The sequence below is a fragment of the Ranitomeya imitator genome, chromosome 5 (assembly GCF_032444005.1).
Source record: "Ranitomeya imitator isolate aRanImi1 chromosome 5, aRanImi1.pri, whole genome shotgun sequence".
NCBI classification, from domain to species: Eukaryota; Metazoa; Chordata; class Amphibia; order Anura; family Dendrobatidae; genus Ranitomeya; species Ranitomeya imitator.
Window position 1 is genome coordinate 579,019,953 of NC_091286.1, and position 24,576 is coordinate 579,044,528.

Below are 24,576 nucleotides of genomic sequence, written 5' to 3' on the forward strand. Positions count from 1 at the left end.
CTTTCATTGCAAAATCTTCAGTTTTACTCAAATTAATTAATGCAAAAAATCATTAAACAAAAATTAATTAGATGCGTGGTTGATATTATTGTCATGTTGGAACATGTGTATGAAGAGCACGGAGTTATGGCAGCATCTTCTCTTTCAATATAGAGCAGAGCATCTGTAAATCCATGATAGCATCAATGAAATGTAGCTCCCGACTCCAGCAGTGTTCATGCAGCCCCACATAAGGACACTGTCACCACCATGTTTCACTGTGGGCATCATGCATTTTTCTTTGTACTCCTCACCTTTGCGATGCCATGTGGTTTTGAAGCCATCAGTTCCAAAAGCATTTATCTTGGTCTCATGACTTCAGAGTATAGCGTCTCAGTGGTCTTCATATTTTTTCAACATGGGCACTGGCAAATTTTAGACTTTTTTTGTGCATGGGCTTTAGGAGAGGCTTCCTTCATGGTACCTGTGCATGCCATTCCACTGCAGTGTACACCGTATTGTGTCATGGACAACAAACATATTGGTTTGGCTTTCTACTTTCTTAACTAATCAGTGATTTTGCATTTCAATTTTCTTTATCCTTTCTCATGAGAAGACGCCCCTGTTTAGGTATTAACTTCAACCTGGACATCTCTGTGAGGTGGCTGCAGTCACTTTTTGTACAGTATTCTGACTGAAAATTAAATGTCCTGTGACATTTCTCTTCCATGTGGTGCCATTTCAAACAGCATAAAATGGAGAGGTGTTTTGTTACCTAGCAACAAAAGACTTACCTGTGGTATATTCTTGTTAATTGGAATTTTGTAGTTAAAACTTTAGTTTTACTCTTTGACCCTGAGACTTTCATTGGAAGGTACTTATTATTGCAACATGGTATTGAATGAATGTTAGAAACATTTATTTTTTGGATGTGCAAAACAACAAATCTTATTTGCATAAATGACTCCCATAGAAAATGTTGATTTTGAAACTAAACTAAATGTTTTCTGACAAATCTGAACTTATGTGTGCTGAGCGCTGTAGCTATTGCTAGACTCATTTTTGTACAAGGCAAGGAAACTTTCAAAAAAAGTTTAAACAGTTATTTGACATAGATTTTTGAAGTATTCCAGCCTCATTAGGTCTAGGAGATCTATTTAGTAATATATAAAGTTTGTTTAGTGAAATCTGCTGATAGACCTGCGTTAACAGACTAACAGTTATGCCGAATGTTTTCACGCAAACCAATTTATGAATCTGTTCAGCTTCTCCTGTCCTAAAACATGCTGGCCATAGATTAATAAATACCAAATGATAAAGAGGAGCATGGCAGAATATTTACTTTTAGGCAGTATTTGATAAGAGTATTGGGATAGTTGGCAATAATAGGGAGATGAGTATAAAATATTCAGATACAGCACTCAGACGTGGACAAATTAGACATAATGTCCATAGGCCAAATTCAGACATCCGCGAAACACCGTCTGTGTACAGATCCAGGGCCGGACTGGCCATCTGAAATTCTGCTACGTTCTTAACAGAATCGGTGTTCTCAAGATACCCATACTGTTAAGAGTTGTGATGGAGCACAAAGTTGCTGACTCAGTCACTTACCCCAGCCGGCCATGGGTATCATTAGGAATCTTGGTCTTGTAGAAAGTCTTCCTCTCCTCAATCCAGGGTAATATTAGTAATTAGAAATAGAAGACTTCCGGCACAGAAATCCTTTCAGTAAAAAATTATTTTATTTAAACATCTTCAGCGATAAAAAAACAACATCATGGGGACCCCCCCATAGGTCTGACGCGTTTCGGACCGAGTAAAAACAGTCCTTCCTCAAAGGCATGGAATTTTTTTTACTGAAAAAGGATTCCTGTGCCAGAAGTCTTCTATTTCTATTTGCACAAATGTGGTAGTCAGCCACTGATCTCCAGGCACAGACGGTCTCAGGTATATTTTGGTGAGCAAAGTTTTCTTTTCCCTTTTCCCATTTGCTATGTAATATTAGTAATAGATCCCATCTGGTTCATGGGGACGGGGACAACATGGGCCTGTGTGATTTCAAATGCCAGGGCTGAATTTTAGCCCCAGTCCGTACCTGTACAGACCACAATGTGTGGACTGGCTACAGGTCTCCTGACCTAAACTGAACAGACACATATAGACTGATGAGTTTGGGTCGAGAGTCCCACAGACCCTCCATACATCATGATCTACACAAGGATCATGTTTCACAAACGTCTGAATTCAGACTCATTGGAAATGGGATAATTACGGTATTACCCAAAATGCATCCCACATATTTAATACATAGCAAACTTCTTACTTTACAGTTGTGTTCTCTGGAACTTCAAAAGTCACCAGCCGTCCTCCTGAGGAAGTGTTAGAACTCGCATTTCCACAAGCAACATCAGGATAGACCTACAATCCAAAGAAAATTAGAACAAATGTAGAAATATAAAAGAGACTAATTGGCAATATTTACTGCATTGTAAAGTTCCTGAGACGTTTGTTAGTTATCTTATACCCAAAGCAATAATATAGGTCCGTGTTCTACCCATCTGTTATAAGGCTCCCGAAGATTACTATGGACCGAAACCTAACCATGCAAGCATTTATATGAAAAGTATGAAAGAAAAAAAACACTGGCTGCGTTAATAATCTATTAATCCCTATAAACATTGCTTCTAGGAAAGAATACAGTATATATAGAAAATCACCATCAAATGGGTAATGGACCTACAGGAAGTCCGTGAAGCCATAATGGTGGGAAAGCCATTCCTAGCAAATTATTTCTAGGAGTTGGGATCGGGACCAATAATAATGATTGTTGAAAGAAGACCTGCTGGGTAATAAAAAGAGAGAAACACGGTAGTAATTGAGAAGGGGTTAGCTGAGTAGTGGATGACACATTTAACCATGCTTCTCTGAAAATAAGGCAGGGTCTTATATTATTTCTTGCTCTAAAAGATGGGTTAGGGCTTATAGTCATGGGAGATCTAATTTTTTTTCTATGAATAACAATCCACATTTATTCTTTTTTTAAATTCGTTTATTAAACAACAACAACAACAACAAAAAAGAACAAATAGACATATATGGTTTGCATATATCCAGGTCAACACAAATACACTCATCATAATAATCATAAAGAATGCAGTGAAAGTATATAATGAGTATTCATTAATATAAATCTCAGTGCATAGACCGGTTCATATAAACTCAAAATATTACAGTATGTCTACAGTACTTAAAACCCTAAAACTAAAAAAACTATTTTACTGCCAAGACAATCCCCATCTTATTAATAAAAGAATATTGAAATGCAGCGTGACCGATGCACATTTTACCTTGAGCTCTATCATACTGGAGCTAGGCCACCAACCATGTGAGGACATAGTAAGGTACGACGAGTCCCATGCATTCCAAATTTTATTAAATTTCTCTAAACAGCCCCTATTCTGGTACACGGTTCGTGCATATAGGAATCCACATTTATTCTTGCAAAAAAAAAAAATCAACATTTATCTACTATATAATTGTCTAAGGGTCACTTACTTCTTTCTGTCTGTCCTTCTGTCTGTCTGTCACGGATATTCATTGGTCACGGCCTCTGCCTGTCATGGAAATCCAAGTCGCTGATTGGTCATGGCAAAAAGCCCACGACCATTGCCACGACCAATCAGCAACGGGCACAGTCCGCCGGCAAAATGGCCGCTCCTTCCTCCCCGCAGTCAGTGCCCGCTCCATACTCCCCTCCAGTCAGCCCTCACACAGGGTTAATGCCAGCATTAATGGACCGCGGTGTAACGCACTCCATTAACGCAGTTATTAACCCTGTGTGACCAACTTTTTACTATTGATGCTGGGCAATATACTACGTGACTGGGCAGTATACTATGTGTCTGTGCTGTATACTACGTGGCTCTGTGCTGTATACTACGTCGCTGTGCAATATACTACGTGGCTGGGCAATATACTACGTGACTGGGCAATATACTACGTGACTGGGCAATATACTACATGACTGGGCAATATACTACGTGACTGGGCAATATACTACGTAGCTGGGCAATATACTACGTAGCTGGGCAATATACTACGTGGCTGGGCAACATACTACGTGGCTGGGCAATATACTACGTGGCTGGGCAATATACTACGTGGCTGGGCAATATACTACGTGGGCTGTGCAATATACTACGCGAACATGCATATTCTAGAATACCCAATGCGTTAGAATCGGGCCACCATCTAGTTCAAATATAATCATCACACACACACGTATGTGCACACACCGCACATACAGATGTAAATATATATACACTGCACATACACATGTAAATATACACACACTGCACATACAGTACATACCAGCCTGTCTACTCTTTAGTTCTCTCTAGACTCCTGTTGTTAAAGGACTTTTGGTGACATCATGGTCTCATGGTCGAAATTTGGTTATTTACCACTTGCAATTATGTGGATTGATATGTGGAACTGGTCCTTTGTTACCCATTGTTTTGATTTGTGAATTACATGTCTATGAAGGTGCTGAGTCCATTGCAGCACTTCACTAACCCTTTGTAACACCGAAACTACCTACCCGTGTTCTTAAATAGGTGTTAAGGAGATATATATATATATATATATATATATATATATATATATATATGTATATATATATATATATACAGTATATATATATACAGTACAGACCAAAAGTTTGGACACACCTTGTCATTTAAAGATTTTTCTGTATTTTCATGACTATGAAAATTGTACATTCACACTGCAGGCATCAAAACTATGAATTAGCACATGTGGAATTACAGGTCCTTCTCAAAAAATTAGCATATAGTGTTAAATTTCATTATTTACCATAATGTAATGATTACAATTAAACTTTCATATATTATAGATTCATTATCCACCAACTGAAATTTGTCAGGTCTTTTATTGTTTTAATACTGATGATTTTGGCATACAACTCCAGATAACCCAAAAAACCTGTCTCAATAAATTAGCATATCAAGAAAAGGTTCTCTAAACGACCTATTACCCTAATCTTCTGAATCAACTAATTAACCCTAAACACATGCAAAAGATACCTGAGGCTTTTATAAACTCCCTGCCTGGTTCATTACTCAAAACCCCCATCATGGGTAAGACTAGCGACCTGACAGATGTCAAGAAGGCCATCATTGACACCCTCAAGCAAGAGGGTAAGACCCAGAAAGAAATTTCTCAACAAATAGGCTGTTCCCAGAGTGCTGTATCAAGGCACCTCAATGGTAAGTCTGTTGGAAGGAAACAATGTGGCAGAAAACGCTGTACAACGAGAAGAGGAGACCGGACCCTGAGGAAGATTGTGGAGAAGGACCGATTCCAGACCTTGGGGAACCTGAGGAAGCAGTGGACTGAGTCTGGTGTGGAAACATCCAGAGCCACCGTGCACAGGCATGTGCAGGAAATGGGCTACAGGTGCCGCATTCCCCAGGTAAAGCCACTTTTGAACCATAAACAGCGGCAGAGGCGCCTGACCTGGGCTACAGAGAAGCAGCACTGGACTGTTGCTAAGTGGTCCCAAGTACTTTTTTCTGATGAAAGCAAATTTTGCATGTCATTCGGAAATCAAGGTGCCAGAGTCTGGAGGAAGACTGGGGAGAAGGAAATGCCAAAATGCCTGAAGTCCAGTGTCAAGTACCCACAGTCAGTGATGGTGTGGGGTGCCATGTCAGCTGCTGGTGTTGGTCCACTGTGTTTCATCAAGGGCAGGGTCAATGCAGCTAGCTATCAGGAGATTTTGGAGCACTTCATGCTTCCATCGGCTGAAATGCTTTATGGAGATGAAGATTTCATTTTTCAGCACGACCTGGCACCTGCTCACAGTGCCAAAACCACTGGTAAATGGTTTACTGACCATGGTATTACTGTGCTCAATTGGCCTGCCAACTCTCCTGACCTGAACCCCATAGAGAATCTGTGGGATATTGTGAAGAGAAAGTTGAGAGACGCAAGACCCAACACTCTGGATGAGCTTAAGGCTGCTATTGAAGCATCCTGGGCCTCCATAACATCTCAGCAGTGTCACAGGCTGATTGCCTCCATGCCACGCCGCATTGAAGCAGTCATTTCTGCCAAAGGATTCCCGACCAAGTATTGAGTGCATAACTGAACATTATTATTTGATGGTTTTTTTGTTTGTTATTAAAAAACACTTTTATTTGATTGGATGGGTGAAATATGCTAATTTATTGAGACAGGTTTTTTTGGGTAATCAGGAGTTGTATGCCAAAATCATCAGTATTAAAACAATAAAAGACCTGACAAATTTCAGTTGGTGGATAATGAATCTATAATATATGAAAGTTTAATTGTAATCATTACATTATGGTAAATAATGAAATTTAACACTATATGCTAATTTTTTGAGAAGGACCTGTATATACTTAACAAAAAAGTGTAAAACAACTGAAAATATGTCTTATATTCTAGGTTCTTCAAAGTAGCCACCTTTTGCTCTGATGACTGCTTTGCACACTCTTGGCATTTTCTTGATGAGCTTCAAGAGGTAGTCACCGGGAATGGTTTTCACTTCACAGGTGTGCCCTGTCAGGTTTAATAAGTGGGATTTCTTGCCTTATAAATGGGGTTGGGACCATCAGTTGTGCTGTTCAGAAGTCTGGTGGATACACAGCTGATAGTCCTACTGAATAGGCTGTTAGAATTTGTATCATGGCAAGAAAAAAACAGCTAAGTAAAGACAAACGAGTGGCCATCATTACTTTAAGAAATAAAGGTCAATCAGTCTGAAAAATTGGGAAAACTTTGAAAGTGTCTCCAAGTGCAGGTGCAAAAACCATCAAGCGCTACAAAGAAACTGGCTCACATGAGGACCGCCCCCGGAAAGGAAGACCAAGAGTCACCTCTGCTTCTGTGTGTGGTGGCTCTTGAAGCAATGACCCCAGCAGCAGTCCCCTCATTGTGAATCTCCCCCAATTTTTTGAATGGCCACTTCTTAACAATTCTTTTGAGGCTGCGGTTATCCCGGTATCTTTTGCACCTTTGTCTACCACACTTTTTCCTTCACTCAAGTTTCCATTAATATGCTTGGATACAGCACTCTGTGAAAAGCCAGCTTCTTTAGCAATGACCTTTTGTGGCTTATCCTCCTTGTGGAGTGTGTCAATGACTGCCTTCTGGACATCTGTCATATCAGCAGTCTTCCCCATGATTGTGGAACCTACTGAAACCGACTAAGGGACCTTTTTAAACTCTTAGGAAGCCTTTGCAGGTGTTTTTTGTTAATTATTCTAATTTACTGAGATAATGACTCTTGGGTTTTCACTGGCTGTAAGCCATAGTCATCAACATTAATAGGAATAAACACTTGAAATAGATCACTCTGTGTGTAATGACTCTATATAATATAGGAGTTTCACTTTTTGCATTGACGAACTGAAGTAAATTAACTTTTTGATGATATTCTAATTTTATGAGTATCACTTGTATCCAGTTGCATAGTTACCGTGGGGGGGCAGAGGGTGCGGGCGCCCTGGGCCCGGTGCTCTGAGGGGGCCCACCCAGAGCTACGCTATACAGTTACACAGTTACAGTTACAGTTATACAGTATACAGTTACTTTCTGCGGCAGAGCAGGGAGAATCAATCTCCTTGCTCTGCCACTGTGTGGCCCCTGAGCAGGCGGGGGGGCCCGGTGCCAGCAGTGGGCCCCCTCGCCGTCATCGGAAGATCAGCTGTACCAGCATTTAGCCGATACAGCTGATTGCAATGATGGGAGAAGGAGCACTGCGCTCCTTCTCCCATCATCCCCCTGTCAGTGTCGGCGTCTGACGTCGCCGACACAGACAGCGGGCGTAATGACGTCACTGCCCGGCGCCCGCTGTCAGGAGATCAGCGGGAGCAGTGCAGGAACCAGGATGAAGAGAGGTGAGTATTTTTTTTTTTAATGGGTGCTGCTGCCTTATTACAGGGTCCGCCGATGGGGATCTGCCGCCTTATTACAGGGTCTGCGTATGGGAGCTGCCTTATTACAGGGTCTGCCAATGGGGGGCTGCCTTATTACAGGGTCTGACTGTGGGGGCTGCCTTATTTCAGGGTCTGACTATGGGGGTGCTGCCTTATTACAGGGTTTGACTATGGGGGTGTTGCCTTATTACAGGTTCTGCCTATGGGGGTGCTGCCTTATTACAGGGTCTGTCTATGGGGGGCTGCCTTATTACAGGTTCTGACTGTGGGGGCTGCCTTATTACAGGGTCTGACTATAGGGGTGCTGCCTCACTACAGGGTCTGACTATGGAAGTGCTGCCTTATTAAAGGGTCTGCCTATGGGGGGCTGCCTTATTACAGGGTCTGACTGTGGGGGCTGCCTTATTACATGGTCTGACTATGGAGGTGCTGCCTTAATACAAGGTCTGCCTATAGGGGTGCTGCCTTATTACAGGGTCTGCCTATGGGGAGCTGCCACCTTATTACAGGGTCTGCCTATGGGGGTGCTGCCTTATTACAGGATCTGCCTATGGGGATCTGCCGCCTTATTACAGGGTCTGCCTATGGGGGGGGTGCCTTATTACAGGGTCTGCCAATGGGGGGGCTATCTTATTAACCCCTTTCTGCCATTAGACGTACTATTGCGTCCATGTGGGGTGGGCTTTACTTCCCAAGGACGCAATAGTACGTCATATGCGATCGGCAGCGCTCACGGGGGGAGCGCCGCCGATCGCGGCCGGGTGTCAGCTGTTTATCGCAGCTGACATCCGCCACTATGTGCCAGGAGCGGTCACGGACCGCCCCCAGCACATTAACCCCCGGCACACCGCGATCAAAGATGATCGCGATGTGCCGGCGGTACAGGGAAGCACCGCGCAGGGAGGGGGCTCCCTGCGGGCTTCCCTGAGCCCCCCGCAGCAACGCGATGTGATCGCGTTGCTGCGAGGGTCTCACCTCCCTCCCTTCTCCCTCCAGCCCCGGATCCAAGATGGCCGCGGATCCGGGTCCTGCAGGGAGGGAGGTGGCTTCACAGAGCCTGCTCAGAGCAGGCACTGTGAAGGCTGCAGCGCTGCATGTCAGATCAGTGATCTGACAGAGTGCTGTGCAAACTGTCAGATCACTGATCTGTGATGTCCCCCCCTGGGACAAAGTAAAAAAGTAAAAAAAAAAAATTTCAAATGTGTAAAAAAAAATAAAAAAAAATATTCCAAAATAATGAAAATAAAAATAAAAATATTATTCCCATAAATACATTTCTTTATCTAAATAATAAAAAAAAAACAATAAAAGTACACATATTTAGTATCGCCGCGTCCGTAACGGCCCGACCTATAAAACTGGCCCACTAGTTAACCCCTTCAGTAAACACCGTAAGAAAAAAAAAAAAAAACGAGGCAAAAAACAACGCTTTATTATCATACCGCCGAACAAAAAGTGGAATAACACGCGATCAAAAATAACCATGGTACCGCTGAAAACGTCATCTTGTCCCGCAAAAAACGAGCCGCCATACAGCATCATCAGCAAAAAAATAAAAAAGTTATAGTCCTGAGAATAAAGCGATGCAAAAATAATTATTTTTTCTATAAAATAGTTTTTATCGTATAAAAGCGCCAAAACATTAAAAAATGATATAAATGAGGTGTCGCTGTAATCGTACTGACCCGAAGAATAAAACTGCTTCATCAATTTTACCAAACGCGGAACGGTATAAACGCCTCCCCCAAAAGAAATTCATGAATAGCTGGTTTTTGGTCATTCTGCCTCACAAAAATCGGAATAAAAAGCGATCAAAAAATGTCACGTGCCCGAAAATGTTACCAATAAAAACATCAACTCGTCCCGCAAAAAACAAGACCTCACATGACTCTGTGGACCAAAATATAGAAAAATTATAGCTCTCAAAATGTGGTAACGCAAAAAATATTTTTTGCAATAAAAAGCGTCTTTCAGTGTGTGACGGCTGCCAATCATAAAAATCCGCTAAAAAACCCGCTATAAAAGTAAATCAAACCCCCCTTCATCACCCCCTTAGTTAGGGAAAAATTAAAAAAATGTATTTATTTCCATTTTCCCATTAGGGCTAGGGTTAGAGTTAGGGCTAGGGTTAGGGCTAGGGTTAGGGCTAGGGTTAGGGTTAGGGCTAGGGTTAGGGCTAGGGTTAGGGCTAGGGTTAGGGTTAGGGTTAGGGCTAGGGTTAGGGTTAGGGCTAGGGTTAGGGCTAGGGTTAGGGTTAGGGCTAGGGTTAGGGCTAGGGTTAGGGCTAGGGTTAGGGTTAGGGCTAGGGTTAGGGCTAGGGTTAGGGCTAGGGTTAGGATTAGGGTTAGGGCTAGGGTTAGGGCTAGGGCTACAGTTTGGGTTGGGGCTAAAGTTACAGTTAGGGTTTAGATTACATTTACGGTTGGGAATAGGGTTGGGATTAGGGTTAGGGGTGTGTCAGGGTTAGAGGTGTGGTTAGGGTTACTGTTGGGATTAGGGTTAGGGATGTGTTTGGATTAGGGTTTCAGTTATAATTGGGGGGTTTCCACTGTTTAGGCACATCAGGGGCTCTCCAAACGCGACATGGCGTCCGATCTCAATTCCAGCCAATTCTGCGTTGAAAAAGTAAAACAGTGCTTCTTCCCTTCCGAGCTCTCCCGTGTGCCCAAACAGGGGTTTACCCCAACATATGGGGTATAAGCGTACTCAGGACAAATAGGACAACAACTTTTGGGGTCCAATTTCTCCTGCTACCCTTGGGAAAATACAAAACTCGGGGCTAAAACATATTTTTTGTGGGAAAAAAAAAGATTTTTTATTTTCACGGCTCTGCGTTATAAACTGTAGTGAAACACTTGGGGGTTCAAAGTTCTCACAACACATCTAGATTAGTTCCCTGGGGGGTCTAGTTTCCAATATGGGGTCACTTGTGGGGGGTTTCTACTGTTTAGGTACATTAGGGGTTCTGCAAACGCAATGTGACGTCTGCAGACCATTCCATCTAAGTCTGCATTCCAAATGGCGCTCCTTCCCTTCCGAGCTCTGCCATGCGCTCAAACGTTGGTTTCCCCCAACATACGGGGTATCAGCGTACTCAGGACAAATTGGACAACAACTTTTGGGGTCGAATTTCTCCTCTTACCCTCGGGAAAATACAAAACTGGGGGCTAAAAAATAATTTTGGGGGGAAAGATTTTTTTTTTTAATTTTCACGGCTCTGCGTTACAAACTGTAGTGAAACACTTGGGGGTTCAAAGCTATCACAACACATCTAGATGAGTTCCTTAGGGGGTCTAGTTTCCAAAATGGTGTCACTTGTGGGAGGTTTCTACTGTTTAGGTACATTAGGGGCTCTGCAAATGCAATGTGACACCTGCAGACCATTCCATCAAAAGGTACCTTCACACATAACGATATTGTTAACGATATCGTTGCTATTTGTGACGTAGCAACGATATCGTTAATGAAATCGTTCTGTGTGACAGCGACCAACGATCAGGCCCCTGCTGGGAGATCGTTGGTCGCTGAATAAAGTCCAGAACTTTATTTCGTCGCTGGACTCCCTGGAGACATCGCTGGATCGGCGTGTGTGACACCGATCCAGCGATGTCTTCACTGGTAACCAGGGTAAACATCGGGTAACTAAGCGCAGGGCCGCGCTTAGTAACCCGATGTTTACCCTGGTTACCATGCTAAAAGTAAAAAAAAACAAACAGTACATACTTACCTACAGCCGTCTGTCCTCCAGCGCTGCGCTCTGCTTCTCTGCTCTCCTCCTGTACTGGCTGTGAGCCGGAAAGCAGAGCGGTGACGTCACCACTCTGCTTTCCGGCTCCCAGACAGTACAGGAGGAGAGCAGAGAAGCAGAGCGCAGCGCTGGAGGACAGACGGCTGTAGGTAAGTATGTACTGTTTGTTTTTTTTTACTTTTAGCATGGTAACCAGGGTAAACATCGGGTTACTAAGCGCGGCCCTGCGCTTAGTTACCCGATGTTTACCCTGGTTACCGGCATCGTTGGTCGCTGGAGAGCGGTCTGTGTGACAGCTCTCCAGCGACCAAACAGCGACGCTGCAGCGATTCGGATCGTTGTCGGTATCGCTGCAGCGTCGCTAAATGTGAAGGGGCCTTAAGTCCTCATTCCAAATGGAGCTCCTTCCCTTCCGAGCCCTCCCATGCGCCCAAACAGTGGTTCCCCCCCACATATGGGGTATCAGCGCACTCAGGACAAATTGGACAACAAATTGTGGGGTCGAATTTCTCCTGTTACCCTCGGGAAAATACAAAACTGGGGGCTAAAAAATAATTTTTGTGGGAAAAAATTTTTGTTTTATTTTTACGGCTCTCCATTATAAACTTCTGTGAAGCCCTTGGTGGGTCAAAGCGCTCAGCACACATCTAGATAAGTTCCTAAGGGGGTCTACTTTCCAAAATGGTGTCACTTGTGGGGGGTTTCTACTGTTTAGGTACATTAGGGGCTCTGCAAACGCAATGTGACACCTGCAGACCATTCCATCTAAGTCTGCATTCAAATGGCACTCCTTCCCTTCTGAGCCCTCCCATGTGCCCAAACAGTGGTTCCCCCCACATATGGTGTATCATCGCACTCAGGACAAATTGGGCAACAAATTTTGGGGTCCAATTTCTCCTGTTACCCTCAGGAAAATACAAAACTGGGGGCTAAAAAAATAATTTTTGTGGGAAAAAAATTTTGTTTTATTTTTACGGCTCTGCATTATAAACTTCTGTGAAGCACTTGGTGGGTCAAAGTGCTCACCACACCTCTAGATAAGTTCCTTAGGGGGTCTACTTTCCAAAATGGTGTCATTTGTGGGGGGGTTTCAATGTTTAGGCACATCAGTGGCTCTTCAAACGCAACATGGCGTCCCATCTCAATTCCTGTCAATTTTGCTTTGAAAAGTCAAACGGCGCTCCTTCCCTTCCGAGCTCTCCCATCCACCCAAACAGTGGTTTACCCCCACATATGGGCTATCAGCGTACTCAGGACAAATTGTACAACAACTTTTGGGGTCCAATTTCTTCTCTTACCCTTGGGAAAATAAAAAATTGGGGGCAAAAAGATAATTTTTGTGAAAAAATATGATTTTTTATTTTTACGGTTCTACATTATAAACTTCTGTGAAGCACTTGTTGGGTCAAAGTGCTCACCACACCTCTAGATAAGTTCCTTAGGGGGTCTACTTTCCAAAATGGTGTCACTTGTGGGGGGTTTCAATGTTTAGCCACATCAGGGGCTCTCCAAACGAAACATGGCGTCCCATCTCAATTCCAGTCAATTTTGCATTGAAAAGTCAAATGGCACTCCTTCGCTTCCGAGCTCTGCCATGCGCCCAAACAGTGGTTTACCCCCACATGTGGGGTATTGGCATACTCAGGACAAATTGTACAACAATGTTTGGGGTCCATTTTCTCCTGTTACCCTTGGTAAAATAAAACAAATTGGAGCTGAATTAAATTTTTTGTGAAAAAAAGTTAAATGTTCATTTTTATTTAAACATTCAAAAAATTCCTGTGAAGCACCAGAAGGGTTAATAAACTTCTTGAATATGGTTTTGAGCACCTTGAGGGGTGTAGTTTTTAGAATGGTGTCACACTTGGGTATTTTCTATCATTTAGACCCCTCAAAATGACTTCAAATGAGATGTGGTCCCTAAAATAAAATGGTGTTGTAGAAATGAGAAATTGCTGGTCAACTTTTAACCCTTATAACTCCCTAACAAAAAAAAATTTTGGTTCCAAAATTGTGCTGATGTAAAGTAGACATGTGGGAAATGTTACTTATTAAGTATTTTGTGTGACATATCTCTGTGATTTAATTGCATAAAAATTCAAAGTTGGAAAATTGCGAAATTTTCATAATTTTCGCCAAATTTCCGTTTTTTTCACAAATAAACGCAGGTACTATCAAATAATTTTTACCATTGTCATGAAGTACAATATGTCACGAGAAAACAATGTCAGAATCACCAGGATCCATTGAAGCGTTCCAGAGTTATAACCTCATAAAGGGACAGTGGTCAGAATTGTAAAAATTGGCCCGGTCATTAACGTGCAAACCACCCTTGGGGGTAAAGGGGTTAAAGGGTCTGACTGTGGGGGCTGCCTTATTATAAGGTCTGACTATACGGGTGCTGCCTCATTACAGGGTTTGACTATGGGGGTGCTGCCTTATTACAGGGTCTGCTTATGGGGGGGCTGCCTTATTACAGGGTCTGACTATGTGGGTGCTGCATTATCAAGGGCAGTAATAGGGACACATACGGCAGCAGAGGCTCAGTATTGGATAATCAGGTGCATAATAGGGACACATACGGCAGCAGCGGCTCAGTATTGGGGTATCAGGTGCAGTAATAGGGACACATACGGCAGCAGAGGCTCAGTATTGGGGTATCAGGGGCAGTAATAGGGACACATACGGCAGCAGCGGCTCAGTATTGGGGTATCAGGGGCAGTAATAGGGACACATACGGCAGCAGCGGCTCAGTATTGGGGTATCAGGGGCAGTAATAGGGACACATATGGCAGCAGCGGCTCAGTATCAGGGTATCAGGGGCAATAATAGGGACACGTACAGCAGCAGCGGCTCAGTATTGGGGTATCAGGGGCAATAATAGTGACACGTACAGCAGCAGTGGCTCAGTATTGGGGTATCAGCAGGATGAGGAGTTTGTGCAGGTTGGGAATAGATGGAGATGGAGCTGAAATATGAGAAGTGAAATGTGTCTTTGTTGAATTCTCTGCAGCCGAGTCCTGGGTGGAAGAAGTTGTCATTTCGGTCTGGACCAGATGGAAAAGATGGGGAAAATGAACGATTCCATCAGAAAGGACGTCAGCGATGAGACATTATCTGTAACTGTGCTGTGATCTCTTATATGTTCTGTAGGGCTGGTATTTATCACTGTCCATATGGCGCTAATATCCATATTGGTCTTTATATAGAGATTATCTTCAGTAACATCACGGTCATCTGCTGAGGTTCTCCTCCAGTATTAGGGTGCGTCACCGAGTTGTAATCAGGGTTACCTAGTTAGGGGCCCACTCAGAAGTTTCGCCCCCCCTGAACCAAAACCCTAGCAACGCCTCTGCTTGTATCTTATTGGTGCTGCATGGACTCAGACCATTTTGTATTCTGGATACCTTCCATTGTCATATACATGCTATTTTGTAAATATGAGGATTGAATAAGCATTAATTTTGTTTGCTGCATCCTCGGGTTGGATATCTATAATCATGGTTACCAACTGCATAAGTTCATGCTAAACCTTCTGACAACACTGTGAGCAGGAGAACTGGTCCTATCGTTACATTGAAACATTGTGTATCAGAGAAGTATTTGGCTTCCATTGCACCCACAGTCTGGCCCTCATATTGGGACCCAATGGAGCAATACCAGTAAGCCTTGCTGCATTTTAAAGGCAATTATACCTCTGATTATTTTGGTATTACGTACACCCACACACTATTTCTCTAATATTTGTTTGCGTCCGTTTGCACATCATTCACTTGCATAAGGCACTTTTTAATAAATCATAAGGTGACTTCATCGTTTAGTTAATTTTTACCCATTTGCTATTTCCCTCTTATCATTAGGTTATATTACCTAGCTGAATAAGTTTATTTTTAAACTTGTTTTATCTTACAGACCATGTTCCTGTACGGTCAGACACAGACATTACACAGTACACAGCAGGGGCACATTTACAAGATTATCTCAGCACGGGAACATGTTATTTAAACACATCCAATTGTGTAAATTATTATTCCAAGATCTATTGATTAGAATGTACTTTGTACATGGAAAAATTCCTTCAATCATTGCCAATATTCCTACTTACTGACCTGAGATATAAGAGAATAGCATTCCCCAATGGGTGAAAATGCTACAGCTATCAGCTCTGCACTATAGCGGACACCCTGGTGCATCGGCCACAGTCATTGCTGGCACCGACCACGGCTGTTTACCATCTAGCTGCTGCTGTTCATAATGACTGGCATCTAGACAGTTAACAGAGTGTGTGCGCTCCCTCTTTAAACCCATTGAACCATGAGATCCTGATTGTGTAGTTCTGATGGTTGCCATGGCAATCCAAGGTGAAGTACTGGCCTAAGAGGGTTCCGGCTATAGTGGCCCATTCAGATGTTCGCAACATGCTACTGGGAAAAATGTACTTTTTCATTCCTGTCATTCCAATTTGTGTTAAGTCCTGAAGGGTTAACAAAGTACGAGACAGCTGTTATGGATATATTGAGGGGTGCTGCTGCTTGAAAAATGGTCTCAATTTTGGAGGTTTTCCAATATATCCTAGTCCCCCGAAGTCACTTCAAAATTGATTAAGACCCTAAGAAATACATTCTGTAAATTTCCATGGAAAAAAATGAAAAATTGTGTAAGTTTCCTTGAAAAAAATATATGAAAAATTGCTGCAAATTTGTTAAACTTCCAAACAAAATTCGACGAATGGCATTGCTGTAAATTGGACATAACGTTAAAGTTATCTACTAACTATTCTGTGGGGCGTGACTGTCTGGATTAAAGGGATAAACATTCAGTTTGAAAATTGTAGTCTGAAAATTGTAAAGTTTGTACAATTGGGATACGTTGAAACATTTAAGAGTTATTGCCAGATAAAGTAACATTGGGCAGATTTTAAAAATGTGGCTGGGTCTTTAAGAGGTTACAAAATAAAGTAGATTGATTGGTACAGGCAATAGGGCCAATTTTAATTCTTTTTTTTATGTCTTAAAGAGACAGAACAGTTTTCGGACTAATCCCCTAACTGTGCATAATTTCTCCATGGGATACCATTGTATTAATCCAATTTTCAAAAGCAAAAGCTTGTAGACAGGATTCAGTTTGTCTGCAGTCTCCGGCTTAGAAACTAAAGTCTGTGATCAAGTCCTAGTTACTTCTCTTCATCTTTCAGATGAAGGAAACTTCCACATGAAAGCCATCTTTCCCATAGCCTCGTCCTAAGAAAGATCTGTCATTAGGCTTCATAACGAGGTTCTAGATAGGCTGCAGTTCATAAATGAAATATAGCCCGGCTTGTGATTTATTTAGTGGCCCGGGATCATCTGCCGGCTCCTGCCTAGATCTGGCCATACACATGTACAGTAAAGAGGACCTGTCAGCTCGTCTGCATTAGGAAATGCTTGTATTCCTCATGAATGCACAAAGAAAGAGTGGCACGTCCAAAAACAAAATCTTCATGCCTTCTTATCGCATACAAAAATGAATAAAAACGTTGAATAGGCGCTGTTCACGTGGTCTTGACGCGTTTCTGGCATAAGTATAACGTTCTCCCTCATAGTCTATCATTTTATTTTTTTGGATGTACCACTCTTTCTACATTTGTGAAGCGGAAGGTACTGGCACCCATGTTCACCAAACCGGGATTAAACATTGGATTATGGATGTAGTAAGCCCATGTATCATTTGCTTCGTATGCATTATTCCTCATGAATTAACAATTTTGGATCATCGCTTCCTAAAACTAAGATTTGTGCCTTTCCTCTGTTATGGAAACGTATGGAGAAACTGAGATCTGAGCCATTACATTTCCCTTAGCCCCTCTAATACAGTCCAACTAGTGGTGCATAAGTATACATGAAGGAACATCTCCTATGGAGGAGAGGAATAGCAAGAACCACATATTCCTCCTGGAAATGAATGAAGAAAGACCAACAGAGGAATGCACAATGCAGAATGTGTAATACAGCAGGCATGTCAAGAGAGGTAACAGGTCCGTGTTATTGGTCCCATGAAATATATTCTGATTACTATTTGACATTTCTGCTCTATTAAACATTGGGTTTGGCTAAAATAGATATTACATCAATTACTGCACGAATACCATTCATCAGCCTCGTGTCTACAGGATGTAACTGACAAATGGATTATCATGGTGGAAAACTCCACAAGTCCCAAAAACTACTTTCCAAAGTCCTGTGTGAATTAACTGGTAGTGGGCATGCGTGACCCCCGCTACACTCACTTCTATGGGTCTATGAGAGTCGTAGTGCACATGTGTGTGACCCCGGCTACATTCACTTCTATGGGGATATGGGAGTGGTAGTGCTTATGTGTGATTCCCACTACACTCACTTCTATGGGTCTATAGGAGTCATAGTGTATATGTGTGACCCCCACTACACTCACTTCTACGGGTCTATAAGAGTGGTAATGTGTATGTGTGAACTTTGCTACACTCAATTCAAGTCTATGGGAGTGGTAGTGCGTATGCATGACTTCCACTACACTCACTTCTATGGGTCTATGGGAGTGGTAGTGCGAATGTGTGACCCCCGCTACACTCACTTCTATGGGTCTATGGGAGTGGTAGTGCGTATGCGTGACCCTCACTACACTCACTTCTATGGGTCTGTGGGAGTGGTAGTGCATATGCGTGACCCCTGCTTTACTCACTTCTATGGGTCTGTGGGAGTGGTAGTGCAAATGCGTGACCCCCACTACACTCACTTCTATGGGTCTGTGGGAGTGGTAGTGCATATGCGTGACCCTCACTACACTCACTTCTATGGGTCTGTGGGAGTGGTAGTGCGTATGCGTGACCAGGGCCGCAATCAGGGCATGACAGGCATTACACCTGTATGGGGCCCGGTGATGAGGAGCAAGCTCGGGGGGCCCGAGCACGCTGGCAGCCCGGTCCGCGCTCCGCTCGGGCCCACCTGACATTTTATTCAGGCCCGGCCCAGTGATGAGGAGCAAAAAGGGGGGCCCGAGCACGCTGGCAGCCCGGTCCGCGCTCCGCTCGGGCTCTCCTGACATTTTATTCAGGCTGCTGGCTGCTGTTTGCAGTGGCGCAGCGCAGCAGCCTAAATGAACACTGTAGCTTTAAGGCCCGGTGCATCATGGGCCAGTGATGTCACACGCTGCCCTGCTCCACTTCCTCTTTCCGGAGCAGAGCAGTGTGCGGTGTGCCTCGTGGTTGCCTGCGCCCTGCGGATGGCGGAGGAGCAGACGGCGGAGGACCGGCGGGAGGAGCAGACGGCGGAGGACCGAGAGGAGCAGAGAAAGTATGCAGCGGGGGACCACTTGACGACGAGGGACCGGACGGGGGAGTGAGGACACTGGCAGGACGTGCAGGCTGCTGCTGCAGCAGCTCTGCAGACCGGAGGAGCAGGTGTAGGCGGCGGGCCAGCAGGGCAAGTACCGGTCTGTCCGGATTCAAGCAGGGCCCGGGGGGGGGGCTTTGCTGCGCCTGCACGCACCTCGGCACCTCGGCACCTGCTGCACGGATTCAAACAGGGACCAGGGCCGGGGGGGGGGGGGCTTTGTTTGCTGGCTGCGCCTGAACGCACCTCGGCACCTGCTGCACGGATTCAAACAGGGCCCGGGGCCCGCTGGGGGAGTTTGTTTGCTGCCTGCATGGATTTCAACAGGACCCAGGGGTGGGGGGCTTTGTTTGCTGGCTGCACGCACCTGCACGGATTCAAACAGGGCCCGGTGGGGGGATTTGTTTGCTGCCTGCAAGGATTTCAACAGGGCCCAGGGCTGGGGGGCTTTGTTTGCTGGGTGCACGCACCTGCACGGATTCAAACATGGCCCGGGGCCCGGCGGTGGGGGAGTTTGTTTGCTGCCTGCATGGATTACAACAGGGCCCAGGGGTGGGGGGCTTTGTTTGCTGGCTGCACGCACCTGCACGGATTCAAACAGGGAGAGTTTTGGAATTAGTACTGCTATAAAAGTCAGTAAAATAAATGGGGGGTGATCACTCCTTTACTCTTGACTCCTTTTTAATTTCTTTTCTTTTATATATATATATATATATATATATATATATATATATATATACTAGATTGTGGCCCGATTCTAACGCATCGGGTATTCTAGAATATGCATGTCCCCGTAGTATATGGACAATGATGATTCCAGAATTCGCGTCAGACTGTGCCCGTCGAGGCAACCTTTATGACATCATCGTCGCCATGGCAACCATTATGACATCATCGTCGCTGTGCCCATCGCTGATTGGTCGAGGCAACCTTTATGACATCATTGTCGCCATGGCAACCATTATGACATCATCGTCGCTGTGCCCGTTGCTGATTGGTCGAGGCCTGGCGGCCTCGACCAATCAGAGACGCGGGATGTCTACGTCCTTTATGACATCATCGTCGCTGTGCCCGTTGCTGATTGGTCGAGGCCTGGCGGCCTCGACCAATCAGAGACGCGGGATTTCCAGGACAGACAGACAGACAGACGGAAAAACTCTTAGGCAATTATATATATACTAGATTGTGGCCCGATTCTAACGCATCGGGTATTCTAGAATATGCATGTCCCCGTAGTATATGGACAATGATGATTCCAGAATTCGCAGCACACTGTGCCCGTCGCTGATTGGTCGAGGCAACCTTTATGACATCATCGTCGCCATGGCAACCATTATGACATCATCGTCGCTGTGCCCATCGCTGATTGGTCGAGGCAACCTTTATGACATCATTGTCGCCATGGCAACCATTATGACATCATCGTCGCTGTGCCCGTTGCTGATTGGTCGAGGCCTGGCGGCCTCGACCAATCAGAGACGCGGGATGTCTACGTCCTTCATGACATCATCGTCGCTGTGCCCGTTGCTGATTGGTCGAGGCCTGGCGGCCTCGACCAATCAGAGACGCGGGATTTCTACGTCGATGCTGTGCCGGTCTCTGATTGGTCGAGGCCTGGCGGCCTCGACCAATCAGAGAGCCGGGATTTCCAGGACAGACAGACAGACAGACAGACAGACGGAAAAACCCTTAAACAATTATATATATAGACTAGATTGTGGCCCGATTCTAGCGCATCGGGTATTCTAGAATATGCATGTCCCCGTAGTATATGGACAATGATGATTCCAGAATTCGCGTCAGACTGTGCCCGTTGCTGATTGGTCGAGGCAACCTTTATGACATCATCGTTGCCATGGCAACCATTATGACATCTATGTCGATACTGTGCACGTCGCTGATTGGTCGAGACGAATTCGCGGCAGACTGTGCCAGTCGCTGATTGGTCGAGGCAACCTTTATGACATCATCGTCGCCATGCTGTGCCCGTCGCTAGATTGTGGCCCGATTCTAACACATCGGGTATTCTAGAATATGCATCTCCCCGTAGTATATGGACAATGATGATTCCAGAATTCGCGGCAGACTGTGCCCGTCGCTGATTGGTCGAGGCAACCTTTATGACATCATTGTCGCCATGGCAACCATTATGACATCTACGTCAATACTGTGCTCGTTGCTGATTGGTCGAGGCCTGACGGCCTCGACCAATCAGAGACGTGGGATTTCTACGTCGATACTGTGCTCGTTGCTGATTGGTCGAGGCCTGATGGCCTCGACCAATCAGAGACGCGGGATGTCTACGTCCTTTATGACATCATCGTCGCTGTGGCCGTTGCTGATTGGTCGAGGCCTGGCGGCCTCGACCAATCAGAGACGCGGCATTTCTACGTCGATGCTGTGCCGGTCTCTGATTGGTCGAGGCCTGGCGGCCTCGACCAATCAGAGACGCGGGATTTCCAGGACAGACAGACAGACAGACGGAAAAACCCTTAGGCAATTATATATATACTAGATTGTGGCCCGATTCTAACGCATCGGGTATTCTAGAATATGCATGTCCCCGTAGTATATGGACAATGATGATTCCAGAATTCGCGGCACACTGTGCCCGTCGCTGATTGGTCGAGGCAACCTTTATGACATCATTGTCGCCATGGCAACCATTATGACATCTACGTCGATACTGTGCCCGTCGCTTAAACAGAAACGTGAGATGTCTACGTCCTTTATGACATCATCGTCGCTGTGCCCGTTGCTGATTGGTCGAGGCCTGGCGGCCTCGACCAATCAGAGAGCCGGGATTTCCAGGACAGACAGAAAGACAGACAGACAGAAAGACAGACAGACAGACGGAAAAACCCTTAGACAATTATATATATACTAGATTGTGGCCCGATTCTAACGCATCGGGTATTCTAGAATATGCATGTCCCCGTAGTATATGGACAATGATGATTCCAGAATTCGCGGCACACTGTGCCCGTCGCTGATTGGTCGAGGCAACCTTTATGACATCATCGTCGCCATGGCAACCATTATGACATCATCGTCGCTGTGCCCATCGCTGATTGGTCGAGGCCTGGCGGCCTCGACCAATCAGAGGCGCGGGATTTCTACGTCGATGCTGTGCCGGTCTCTGATTGGCCGCCAGGCCTCGACCAATCAGAGAGCCGGGATTTCCAGGACAGACAGACAGACAGACAGACAGACGGAAAAACCCTTAGACAATTATATATATATATATAATGGGATGAAAATTCTAAATATCCCTAACGTTCTCCCTGCCTGTCTGCGGAGGTTGGCACCCTATTGGACGCAATATGGCGCCCCCGCTCCTCGACGGCTCACCCTAAATGCCTTATGAGTCCCTGGATGTGAAGATGCTATATAACTATTGATACACCTAAATAGCCCACAACACAGCGCCCAAAGAAAAAAAGTACACACACTTAAAACAAACACCAGGTGGTAATTCACCAACAACACGACTCACTGCCCACAGGCTGGTCTGACCGTACAAAGCCCTGTATCTAAAGTACACCGTAAATTGCTAAGGCTAGTACACCCTATAAGGTCCCTAGCCAGACGTCCCTGCCTATCAGCGGAGGTTGGCACCCTCTTGGATGCAAATGGCGTCCCCGCTCCTCGGCGGCTATCCCTATTGACCCTTACTGAATCCCTACATAGGTAGGGGGATCCTATACATAGGTAGTGCTTAAGGGGCTAAACCGGCGACCCGTAACCACAAACCCCTCTGACTCGGTCAGACCAAAGAATACAGACTTATAAAGACAATTAAACCAGAAGTAACTAAGATATACTAAATACCTATTAGGGAATAGTAATTTTTACACAAGGTGGCGGATGAATATTACACCTCTACCACTTAGACATATACACATGAACGAGGATACAGATACATAGGATACATTAACATCAATGGTACAACTGAGGTTATATCCCCAATAGCAAAAAACACGCATGCGTATATGTATGCTGGTTATACGTCCGCAGTTGGTGAAAAAACCAAACAATTAAAAACCTAATACACTTATCTGCGTTCAGGTTCTGCCTCTACGCGTTTCCCCCCCATGATGTGGTTCCTCAGGAGGCATATGGGAAATTGAAATTCCGTGTGCTTGAGTCACATCGGAGATACATGCTGTGCGGTTAGACTACACCCCATTTGCATAATGCAGAGCGTCCGCTCCAACTAGAAAACAGAGCGATCGCATCCACTCAAACAGGGAAGCTTAAGATACAGAGAGCACACAGCCGTCGCCTGCATTATTAACCCATAGATGTGTGGCAAACCTATATTGCACACCCATATTCAGGCCAAAAATACCCGAGCCACTTACATATTGAATATTGTTAAGCTACGTACATAACAATGTTAAACCTTATGCGTCCATGTGGAGACATAAACAGGTACATAAGAACTATACCCCAGTGATGCCAAAAAGAGTGATATTATATGTATGGCGCTCCACAGGGTATTGTTACCAAAAGAATGTATCCTCTAAAGATGGGCACACATGGTAAATACGTAGTGGCATATGGTTTAGACAGTGCATACCCACACCCACACCAATACTATCCCAAGTCTATAAACTAATGATAGTCTGGAGTATACATAAATGATACATAAACATCATACCCCTATATATGTTTGTTTGCTGCAAACCATCTAATAGGTCTGCAACCGGCTTTCCTGTAGTAATGGCGGCTGGAATGCTTATTCAGGTAATCTGGAGCTCTGCAGTTTATCGTACTTATGGGACAACTTAAACAGTAGTGCGCATAGATGGGTTATGCCCCTGTGCTCTCTATCTTAAAGGAGGGGGCTATTTAAAGGGGTTTTGGCCAGTGTGTTTCCTGCACCTACAACCAGGCACAGCATGTATCTCCGATGTGACTCAAGCACACGGAATTTCAATTTCCCATATGCCTCCTGAGGAACCACATCATGGGGGGGAAACGCGTAGAGGCAGAACCTGAACGCAGATAAGTGTATTAGGTTTTTAATTGTTTGGTTTTTTCACCAACTGCGGACGTATAACCAGCATACATATACGCATGCGTGTTTTTTGCTATTGGGGATATAACCTCAGTTGTACCATTGATGTTAATGTATCCTATGTATCTGTATCCTCGTTCATGTGTATATGTCTAAGTGGTAGAGGTGTAATATTCATCCGCCACCTTGTGTAAAAATTACTATTCCCTAATAGGTATTTAGTATATCTTAGTTACTTCTGGTTTAATTGTCTTTATAAGTCTGTATTCTTTGGTCTGACCGAGTCAGAGGGGTTTGTGGTTACGGGTCGCCGGTTTAGCCCCTTAAGCACCACCAATGTATAGGATCCCCCTACCTATGTAGGGATTCAGTAAGGGTCAATAGGGATAGCCGCCGAGGAGCGGGGGCGCCATTTGCGTCCAAGAGGGTGCCAACCTCCGCTGATAGGCAGGGACGTCTGGCTAGGGACCTTATAGGGTGTACTAGCCTTAG

General features: G+C 44.6%; 1 protein-coding gene across 1 annotated transcript in view; it reads right to left on the bottom strand.

Annotated features, from left to right (window-relative positions):
- The window catches only part of DNER (delta/notch like EGF repeat containing), a 411,277-nt gene that overhangs the window by 177,804 nt on the left and 208,897 nt on the right, over nt 1–24,576 (bottom strand). Inside the window, exon 3 of the mRNA XM_069727849.1 lies at nt 2,306–2,400. Coding sequence (XP_069583950.1) covers nt 2,306–2,400 — 95 coding nt within the window. The remainder of the gene's footprint in view (nt 1–2,305; nt 2,401–24,576) is intronic.